Source organism: Choloepus didactylus, chromosome 6 (assembly GCF_015220235.1).
Source record: "Choloepus didactylus isolate mChoDid1 chromosome 6, mChoDid1.pri, whole genome shotgun sequence".
Lineage (NCBI taxonomy): Eukaryota > Metazoa > Chordata > Mammalia > Pilosa > Megalonychidae > Choloepus > Choloepus didactylus.
The window spans coordinates 62,754,718-62,765,861 of NC_051312.1; the positions used below are offsets into that span (position 1 = coordinate 62,754,718).

General features: G+C 37.3%; 1 protein-coding gene across 3 annotated transcripts in view; it reads left to right on the forward strand.

Annotated features, from left to right (window-relative positions):
- Nucleotides 1-7,065, forward strand: part of HPS5 (HPS5 biogenesis of lysosomal organelles complex 2 subunit 2) — a 57,215-nt gene extending 50,150 nt beyond the window's left edge. For all 3 annotated transcript variants that reach the window (XM_037839283.1, XM_037839284.1, XM_037839285.1), the window contains exons 19-23: nucleotides 656-775; nucleotides 1,725-1,838; nucleotides 3,268-3,374; nucleotides 5,510-5,780; nucleotides 6,158-7,065. In XM_037839283.1, the coding sequence (XP_037695211.1) occupies nucleotides 656-775; nucleotides 1,725-1,838; nucleotides 3,268-3,374; nucleotides 5,510-5,780; nucleotides 6,158-6,218 (673 nt within the window). In that variant the 3' untranslated portion in view covers nucleotides 6,219-7,065. The remainder of the gene's footprint in view (nucleotides 1-655; nucleotides 776-1,724; nucleotides 1,839-3,267; nucleotides 3,375-5,509; nucleotides 5,781-6,157) is intronic.
- Nucleotides 7,066-11,144: the final 4,079 nt, after the last annotated feature.

Genomic DNA, 11,144 nt, shown 5'->3' on the forward strand with positions numbered 1-11,144 from the left:
TTTTTACTGTTAACTACCACAGTGTTGAGGCACCTATTATGGAAGATGAGGATTTGGCAGTCTTGGTCCATTCATCCACAGTTCTCAGCATACACCATAGCATGCACATACTTCACTTCCCTTCGTTACCTCCTTCTCAGAGATTCCCAGATCAACAGTGTAAAATCAGTTACTGGCCCCATGCTCTACCCTAAGACAATAAGTTTTCTTGTTGTCTCCCTGCCAGTGAGTGGATTTTTACTTCCAGTTTTTTATTGATGATTTTATTGTGGATGGATTTCAGTTCCAGCTCTTTGTCTCTTTTTAGGTTGAGGCCTTATTTCCTATCTCCCCATGGCTATAAATACCTTGGTTATTGAGACTGGCACACTCCTTACCCCACCCATTTTTTTCTCTGATTGTTTCACATTTGCCACACTAGTTTGTATTTCTGTTTTGTTTTGGGCCTTTGGCATTTTCCTTGTTATCTTGGTGCTCAACTGTGCATTTAAAAGACTATCGTATTCTATCAGCCTTTCTAGACATTTTGCAGCAGAAGAGTTTTCAAGTTACTTCATCCACTTGACCCCTTAGTTAAATTTTCTTCACATTGTCCGCATTTTATGCTTCATTCTCAGCATGAACTTAATAATTTTTCTCTGCAACTTTCTCTTAGGCCATCCTTCCTTGAGTCTCTTCTACAACCAGAGTCATTAAGGTTGGATTGGCTGCTTTTGGCAGTGTCTCACGATGCTCCACAAAGGGCAAGCACTATGGATGAGGAAGGGTACCCCAGGTATGGAAGGAGTGCTCTTTCTAAGCTCCCAAGTTCCTTGTGAATGGAACCGGTTTATTTACATACAGTGTTCTGAAGGCTTACTTCAGGAACAGCTAAGGATGTTATGGTAGTAATGAGATTGAATTTACTTTTTAGTGATGGTACACATTTTTGGGCCACAGACCCTTTGAGAATCTGATGATTCCTCTCAGAAAAATGCATGTTCTTGCAAAATTTTGCACATGATTTCAGAGAATTAAACTGAGCTTTGAAGCTCTTCCATGGACCCACATAAAGAGTCCTTGATGACTGAACCTGTGTTAGAGAGAGAAAATATTGCGTGTACCATGCTTTCTTTCTGGAAATGTTGCCAGAGAATTTCTAGATTTCGAATTAAACCCTTTGATTTCAAATTAAATAAAAAATTTCACAAAAAAATGCACACTGACATTTGGACTGTATCAAAAATGTGTCTTGTGTTTTTCTCAAGAAAAAAATTTTTAAAAGCCCTGAAATGCCTATCTTATATGCCTAGACCAAAGATCTGGATGGATAGACAGTGGCTGTCTGTGAATGATGGAATTATGGGCCCTTCTTTCCCTCCCTCTTTCCCTCCCTCTCTCCCTCTCTCTTTCACTTCCTGTTGTACGTTTACAGAAAAATCATGCATGGAATACAGAGTTCCCATACACCACTCTATTATTAATGTCTTGCATTAGTGTGATACATTTGTTGCATTTCTTTTACTTTTGATTACTTACATTCCTAAATTTAAAAAAATGAACAGTTTATTATGGGAAAAAATAGCTATTTTTTAATTTTTCAAAAGTCAAGTAAGAAATGTTTGAAAATATAGTGATAATGGAGTAAATATAATTAAATTCTTATTCTTTCCTATTAGAGAACTATTAAGCACTTTTTAGAGTTTACTGCTTTTCTAATTTACTGACAATTTTTCCTTTAACAGGCCTCATTCACACCTGTTTTCCTGGGGTTACAGTCAACTGATTCTTCATCTAATTAAACTTCCTGCAGATTTTACAACCAAAGAAAAAATGACTGACATCTGTAAGTCTTATGGGTAAGTGAGAATTGAAGCTGAGGTTAAGAATAGAATAATTTCTGTTAATAACTTTTTTGTAAAGGCCCTGAATTGATATGTTTTATTTTTGGGGGAATTCTCTTTGCTACATAAAAAGAAAAGTACTTTTTTAAGTAATAGTAAACATTTTTTTTTGCTTTTAAATTTGGTGTGTATTTTTAGTTTGTGATGGAAAGGCTGGTCCTTAGTAATCCCACCCCCTCTTCTGCATAGTTGCTAGTCCCAGTTCTCAGACGTGTACCAGATGTGTGATACCAGTTAAAATTGATATAGGGTTTTCAAGAGGGGAGAGATCAGTATGTGCTCACTGGAATCACTGGTGAAGTACTCAAGCAGGAGGCAGGAATTTGAGGGTAAACCCTGAAAGCTGGGTAGAATTTGGATTTGTAAATGAGCCAGGAGGAAGGCAGATCAGGGTAAAGAAACAGCAAGATCAAGGATATGTAAAACTGACATTGCTTATTATCTGTACACAGATTAGTCTCTTATTTATTATCTGACAATATTATCTTATGGCTCCACGTTGATTATAATTTGTTGGGGATAGAGGCCTGTGTCTTCCTTTTCCCTCATAGTTCCTAATTCATGAGGAAGTGATAGGTACTTGATACATATATTTATTGAGACCTGAGTGACTGAAGCAGATACTCCTTTTGGATAATGGGGAATGAGACTGGTCAGTTGGTGGGTGACCAGATCATGCAGGACCTTGAAGGCTCGTGAGAAGCATTTAATTATCAGTAGATACTATGAAAATGGAGCTTTTTGAAGATCATTTCTGATGTCAAACACAAGAAGGGTTGAAGATGGGAAGGTCAGCCAGAAAGCTATCGCAGTAATTCAGGTTTGAGTTAATTGGTGATTAGCAGGGCAGCAGAAGGTATAGATCCAAGGGATATTTTAAAGGGACATGCAGTGGGACTCACTGATATTGAATATTGCAAATGGAAGAGCTGGGAGAGTCGAAAGAGAATTTCTAGGGTTTGCATATTTGGAAGCAAATTTGCATATTTGCTAATTTGGTATTGAATCTTAAAGTTTCTGAAGTGTATAGCTTAAATGTCTTATAATTGGTGTTTGGTTTCAAATGTCATCATTTATCAATAGGTTGTTTTTTTGTTTTTGTTTTTGTTTTTGTTTTAACTAAATGCTTTAGATGAGGGCTGCCCATTAGAACTTTCTTTGAGAATGAAAATGTTCACCTATTCTATATGGTAGTCACTGGCCAAATGTGGCCATTGAATACTTAAAAGATGAATCATTCAACTGAAGAACCAACTTTTAAATTTTGTTTTCTTTTAAATTTAAATATAATTAGCTACATGTGGCTAGGGGCCATTGTATTGGAAGTGCAGATCTAGAAAAATTCACAACCTTTTATACCTTTTTCAACTTTGATCTCTTAAAGTTTCTGGCCTGGATATCTTACTCTCTGTTTGGCACTGGAAAGAAGAAGAGAGGCTTTCATTAACATTGTATATCTGAATGATATGAGCCTGATGGAAGGGGACAATGGTATGTAAATGCCAACTGGTTACTCTTGGTTTTAGTATTTTAGATGCCTTTCCAGACTTAAGAAATTTGGCGAACGTTTCAGTGTTCATGTATATAATTCTAGCCAGCTGTCAAATTTGTGGAGTTATTTTTTCCTTTACTACTTGATATATTATAAAATCATGATTAGTAATAAACTACAGGTAACTTTTCTATTTAATGAGTGTCTACCATGTGTTAGACACTATACTGGAAGTTTTCTTATGCTGTTTTAAATGAAATAATAAAGTCTTGGGATAGTTACTATTATTTCATTTTGAAGATGTTATAACTGAAGCCCATAAGGGGTAATTAAATTGCCCAAGGTCACACAGCTAGCAAGTGTTGGATTTGGTGTTCACACCCAGTTCTGACCATCTCCAAATTCTGTGCTCAAGTTGTTTTCACTGCATCATGTTGTCCTTTTTTCATAGTCAAAAGTTAGAGATAATTATGATGAACTTGAAGTGGAGTAGCAATCTGACTCCCTAAGCTTTCACAGGTATTTAGATACATTGTTATTATTATTATCATTATTATTATTATTTTATTTTCCTCAATCCAACACAGATAAAATGGCAGTCAGCAGGCCAGGACTTTGACACACTGATATTTGGAGTCTACAAATCCATCTTACATTCAGATAGGTCTGTTTTGTAGAGCTGCTTTATTCATCTCAGTACAGAGATGCCAGCAGCCTGATATCAGTGTCTTTCACCCAGCAATGTGAGCTACAGCCTTTTTCAGCCCTGTTGGCACAGGGAAGTCAGAGCAGAACAAAGAAGCCAGTTGACTGGCAAAGGTTAGCTTCAAATGTCGCAGCTATAGCTATAACTACTGAGATCATCTTTGTTTCAGAAATGAAGAGGGCCAGGTGGTTTTGTAAGACTAGAATTTTAGATACGTATAAACTTCTGGAAAGTAACCAGAAAAGTGAAGATAAAAATAGTTTAGGTTTTTAAGATTACAACATAATAATGTTTGTCACAGAAAAAAATGGAAAGTTCCCCTCCCAGATAAAAGTACTCTAATATTTTTTAACATTATAATATTAATAATCATAGTTATTCTTGTCCTTGGTGTATTAAATGGCAGTCTTTTTTGACACTACTCTCTTGTCACACTGCATATCACTCACTCTCCAGGTCTTGTTGATTTTACTGCCAAATATTTATCTTACATCTTTCTTCTTTCTTTGACTCCACCATCATTTTGGTTCTAGTTGCTTGCCTAGATTACTGTAGTAGCTTCATAACTGATCACCTGGCTTCCATTTTTGTCTGTCTTCAATCCATTTTTCTGTACAGCAGCCGTAATGATCCTTTTAAAACAAAAAATGGTTTATCTGATTCCCTTCCTTGAAACCCCTTGCATTGTATTTTGAATAAAATCCAGATTCTTGAGCTGGTTCACAAGGCCTGGTCCGATCATCTCATTCTTAGCACTCACTAATACTTTTGTGCGCTATAGGCCTCTTTTGAATTCCTTAAATGCGCCGTATTCTTTCTTGCCTCAAGTCATCTTCCACATTTTGTCAGAAATGCATGCCCCTTCACCCTCCATTCCTGATGCTCCCCATAAGTTTGCACATATGTAGGCCACATGCTTATGCTGTTTCCTTAAATGTTCACTTCCTTATAGAACCCTTCTCAGATCCTCAAAAAAAAAATCAAGTCTTCCTCTGCCATTCTCTCTAATGGTTCTTTGTTCTTTTCCTTCCAAATACTTAGCACAGTTTATAAGTATATATTTATTTATGTGTTTGTAAGTTCTGTCTCCTTTACTAGACTGGAAATCTCACAAGAGTGCAGGGATGGTGTCTGTTTTGTTCATCATTGCATGTCCAGTGCGTAGCATAGAATATACTTGGGGAACTGCATATTGAGTGACTGAATAAAGAATGTCAAAGCTAATTTTGTGACTTTTCTTTGTTACGAAATCCTTATTCAATGTATATGTTTAGAAAACAACATTGTGATAGGGTGATGAGATTCCATGCTTAAATATTTTTATGTTTTCTTATTAAATATAGTCACAAACAATTTTGACCCATCTCCTATACGCAGGCAGTGTGCTAAGAGCAGTAAAAACCAAATTGTGTCTTTATGTGTGTGTAGGTTGGACCCCGGAGACCGTGGAAGAATGGAAGCTTCTCCTGCTTCTCATACAGAACAAGAGCACAAGGCCAGCCCCCCAGGAACCACCAAACGGGAACCTCAGTGATGGGCCTTCCCCTGTCAATGTGGAGAATGTGGCACTCCTGTTGGCTAAGGCCATGGGCCCAGATCGGGCCTGGTCACTGCTACAGGAATGTGGTTTGGCCCATGAGTTATCAGAGAGGTTTACCAGAACCTGCAATATCTTGAGGATTGCTGAGAAAAGGCAGAGGTAATTCTGTCAGTCATGCCCTCTTCTTAGGTGCTTAGGAAACATAAAACCCCACAGACTTTCAGAGGTGGATGGGACTATAGACATCATCTAATCCCAACTCCTCACTAACAGATTGCGGGGACTGAGACTCATCTGTTGATTAAGGTGATCCAGAGGCTAAACTAACATCCCATTCACACTCATGACCAAGGCATTGCTTGGATTAACGTGAATACCAAAATCTGATGTGTGCTCGACTGTTTATCATTGGTACCAAATATGTAATTGTATAAATCAACTTTTTGAATCCCGTAATTCTCTGTGGGTTTTTAAGTTTTCTGTGAAGAATGAACAATGACAACTAATTTTGCTTATTTCTTTTTTTTTGGGATCAGAGCCTTGATACAGAGCATGCTTGAAAAATGTGATCGGTTTCTCTGGTCTCAGCAAGCTTAGTGGACAAAGATTTGGCAGAATGTCGTGACATTTTAAGAAAAACTGAATCATGCTACAGAACCTTCTGAATGTATTCATTATTGAATGAAATGCACCGCCTGAAAGCCTTCCCAGCTTATTTGGGGTACTTTTGTCATTGTTTGTAACCGTGGCATCTGTGACTCTCTGTAACTTCAGCATTTCTCAACCAGGGTTGGATTTTGAAAGGAGTCAGCCTTATTTATTGAAATGAAGTGCTCTGAGTTCAGAATGTAAATGTTCACAGTGGTACGGTCCTTATTCTGAACTACAGTATTACTTGATTCTCGCTAGTGGATTGGGAAATTCTTTTCGTAATGTGGCTCTTATGTAGACAACAGAAGCTTCTTGTCCTGATCACATGACAGAGTATGTTATTGACAAGAGTTGAATTCTTGGATTATTTTTATATCTTGTCTGGAGCAATCTAGATATTACTTAAATAGTACCTGTTATAGTGGAATAAACACATAAATGAAACACTGAAGATTCAAATTAGATATTTAAATAAAATGGCCTCATATCTAAATTGAGCTAATTTTAAAATATATTTTTTCCAACACTTATTTGACATTTTCTAATCTGAATCTAATACAGCTGACTAATTCATTACTGGACATGTTTTATCTCTAATCTTTCCTTAACAGAGTAGCCCTAAATAATAATGTACTTTTAAAAACTATTTTTTAAAAGCCATAATAAAAGCTGAATACTAACATAGACTGTGGCAAGTACTTGTATTATTTAAGCTACGTAAGTAGATTGCTGTTTGTCAGTCTCCTATACATTTAAATATCCTGTTATAGTAATAATAAATGTAAAATCTGATTAAAATTTTCATTTGAACAGATTGTAGACATGAGAAGATTTATTTTGAGTTTGCAGGACAGTATGGGTTAAACTCAGTGAGGACTAAGCAAAATGTTGGATACATTGACGATTCAACTCCTTTTTTCATTTTGACACAACCTGGAAACTATAGATACAACTTGTTATCCTATGTATGACACCTAAATATGATGTTACTAGTTGGACTGAAGAGATTGTCAGAGACAGGAAGCCTCAGAAAACTTCTCAGAAGTTTGGGAAGTAAGGAAAACCTTCCCACTAAATTTTGCCTATATTGAATTGTATTGAATGTGAATCTGTGCTAAGGTAAAGGGCAAGAACCCTTCCTTGACCATCTGTCAGCTTTAGTCATTAAATAGTAGTTGTCCAAAAGCGGGCCCAGAGGAAATCTCATGACAAAGAGACAGCCTGACTGTCATGATTGTGCAGTCGTTTCCCAACAGACCTTTGCAGGACACATTCTAGCAATCCTCATTTGCCAAAAGAGTACAGAGAGAAATTTCCGCGATGAAAACATTACAATCATCTGAATTTATTTTCCAAGCAAATAAACCACAAAAATAAACAAAAACTCCTTCAGTTAAACATTTAAATTTGAACTATCTACTTGGATATTAGGCAGTGTGTTTAAATATGACTTGTCTTGCACTTGTCTAAGCACTCTAGGAAAACACTGTGGTTCACGGTTGCCTCACTTTGACTTTTGTCTCCACTGTTTAACGGGGCTAAGTTTAGCATAGTGGCTGAGAGCTTGGGTTCTGAGGCATACTGCCTAGATTTGAGTATCTGCTCTGTCCTTTCCTAATGACCATGGGGAAGATACTTCGTTTCTTCAAAGTCCAGATTCCTTATCTGTAAACTAGGGATAGTAGCAGCACTCAGGGTGGTTTGAGGATTAAATGAGATAAAGAATGTGAAGCTTGTAGCACAGTATCTGACAGAGTGTGGTTAGAGCTAGCCATTGGTAAGAATTTTTTTCTTTTAATTTTTTACTGAGATTGTTCACATACCATACAAGTATCCAAAGATCCAAAATGTACAATCATTTGCCCCCAGTACCCTCATACAGCTGTGCATCCATCACCACACTTGATTTTTGTTCAATTTTTAGAAACTTTTCATTACTCCAGACAAGAAATAAAGTGAAAGACAAAAAAAAAAAGAAAGAAAAGGAAACTCGAATCCTCCCATATCCCCCCCAATTGTTGATGCATAGTATTGATATAGTACATTTGTTATTGTTTATGAAAGAACATTGAAGTACTACTAACTGTAGTATATAGTTTGCAATAGGTATATAATTTTTCCCCAAATGCCTCTCTATTATTAACTTCTAGTTGTATTGTCATACATTTGTTCTGGTTCATGGAAGAGATTTCTAATATTTGTACAGTTAATCACGGACATTGCCCACCATAGGATTCAATTTTATACATTCCCATCTTTTGACCTCCAACTTTCCTTCTGGTGACATATATGAGTCTGAGCTTCCCCTTTTCACCTCATTCATGCACCATTCAGCACTGTTAGTTATTCTCACATCTTGCTACCGATACCTCTGTTCATTTCCCAACATTTAAGTTCATCTTAGTTGAACATTCTGCTCATACTAAGCAATCGCTCCCCATTCTTAAGCCTCGTCCTGTATCTTGGTACCTTATATTTCATGTCTGTGAGTTTACATATTATAATTAGTTCCTATCAGTGAGACCCTGCAATATTTGTCCTTATGTGTCTGACTTATTTCACTCAGTGTATTGCCCTCAAGTTTTCATCATCAACCCATTTTTTTTTTTTTGAGATGGTTTTCACATGCCATACATTCTATCTGAAGTTAACAATTGATGGTTCCCTGTATAGTCACATATTTATGTGTTCACCACTAGCAATATAAGGGCATCTGCATTTCTTCCATAAAGCAGGAGGAAGAGTCAAAGAAGGTAGAGAGGCAAAAGAAAAAGAAAAAAGAAAGAGGAAAAAATAACAGCCAGGAAGCAGCAAAAGGAAAGATAACCTTAAATCGAAGTAGAATAGTCAGACAACACCACCAATGTCAAGTGTCTCACACACCTCCCCAATCCCCGCCTCTTATCTGCATTTGCCTTGGTATATCGCCTTTGTTACATTAAAGGAAGCCTAATATGATGATTCTGTTAGTTACAGTCTCTAGTTTATGTTGGTTGCATCCCTCCCCCAATGCCTCCCCATTTTTAACACCTTGCAAGGTTGACATTTGCTTGTTCTCCCTTGTGAGACAACGTATTTGTACATTTTATCACAATTGTTGAACACTCTAGATTTCACTGACTTACACAGTCCCAGTCTTTATCTTTCCTCCTTTCTTCTGATGTCTCTCATGCTCCCAACCTTCCTCTCTCAGCCATATTCATAGTTATCTTTGTTCAGTGTACTTACATTGCTGTGCTACCATCTCCCAAAATTGTGTTCCAGACTCTCATTCCTGTCTTCTCCTATCAGTCTGTAGTGCTCCCTTTAGTATTTCCTGTAGGGCAGGTGTCTTGTTCACAGAGTCTCTCATTGTCTGTCTGTTGGGAAATATTTTGAGCTCTCCCTCATATTTGAAGGACATTTTTGCTGGATATAGGATTCTTGGTTGGCGGTTTTTCTCTTTCAGTGTCTTAAAATATATCACACCATTTCCTTCTTGCCTCCATGGTTTCTGCTGAGAGATCCGCACATAGTCTTATTAAGCTTCCTTTATATGTGATGGTTTGCTTTTCTCTTGCTGCTTTCAGGATTCTCTCTTTGTCTTTGACATTTGATAATCTGATTATTAAGTGTCTTGGCATAGGCCTATTCAGATCTATTCTATTTGGAGTACGCTGCCCTTCTTGGATCTGTAATTTTATGTCTTTCATAAGAGATGGGAAATTTTCATTGATTATTTCCTCTATTATTGCTTCTGCCCCTTTTCCCTTCTCTTCCCCTTCTGGGACACCAATGATACATATATTCTTGTATTTCGTTTCATCCTTAAGTTCCCAGAGATGTTGCTCATATTTTTTCATTCTTTTCTCCATCTGCTCCTTTGCATGTAGGCTTTCATGTGTTTTGTTCTCTAGTTCCTAAGTGTTTTCTTCTGCCTCTTGAGATCTGCTGTTGTATGTTTCCACTGTGTCTTTCGTCTCTTGTGTTGTGCCTTTCATTTCCATAGATTCTGCTAGTTGTTTTTTTGAACTTTCGATTTCGGTCTTATGTATGCCCAGTGTTTTCTTTATAGCCTTTATCTCTTTTGCCATATCTTCTCTAAACTTTTTGAATTGATTTAGCATTAGTTTAAATTCCTGTATCTCAGTTGAAGTGTATGTTTGTTCCTTTGACTGGGCCATAGCTTCATTTTTCTTAGTGTAGGTTGTAGTTTTCTGTTGTCTAGGCATCTGGTTTCCTTGGTTACCCCAATCAGGTTTTCCCAGACGAGAACAGGCTCAGGTCACAGAAGGAGGAAATATTCAGTATCCGGTTTCCCTGATGGTTTTTTTTAGAGGACTGACACATGGTGTGCTTTTCTGCCCAGCAGGTGCACCTGTCAGCCTGTCATGGGCTAGTGTAAGGGGGTGTGGCCCATGGCTCTCCTCCCCCAGGCTCTGGGGTCTGGTTCCCTGGTTCCGAATGTTAAGAATGTAAGGCAGGTAGAAGAAGAGCTGGGCCCCTCCCTTTCCTCTTGGGAAGCTATGCCGCCTCCAGAGAGGTCATTTGCATATAAATAGATTCTTTGTTTTTCTGACCCTGCTGGTCAGAGTGCTATTTTTTTTAATTAATTTTATTGAGATATATCCACATACCATGCAGTCATATAAAACAAAGTGTACATTTAGTCGTTCACAGTACCACCACATAGTTGTGCATTCATCACCAAAATCAATCCCTGACACCTTCATTAGCACACACACAAAAATAGCAAGAATAAAAATTAAAGTGAAAAAGAGCAATTAAAAAAGAACACTGGGTGCCTTTTTTGTTTGTTTGTTTTTATTGTTCCCCCATTTTTCTACTCATCCATCCATAAACTAGACAAAGGGGAGTGTGGTGCATATGGCT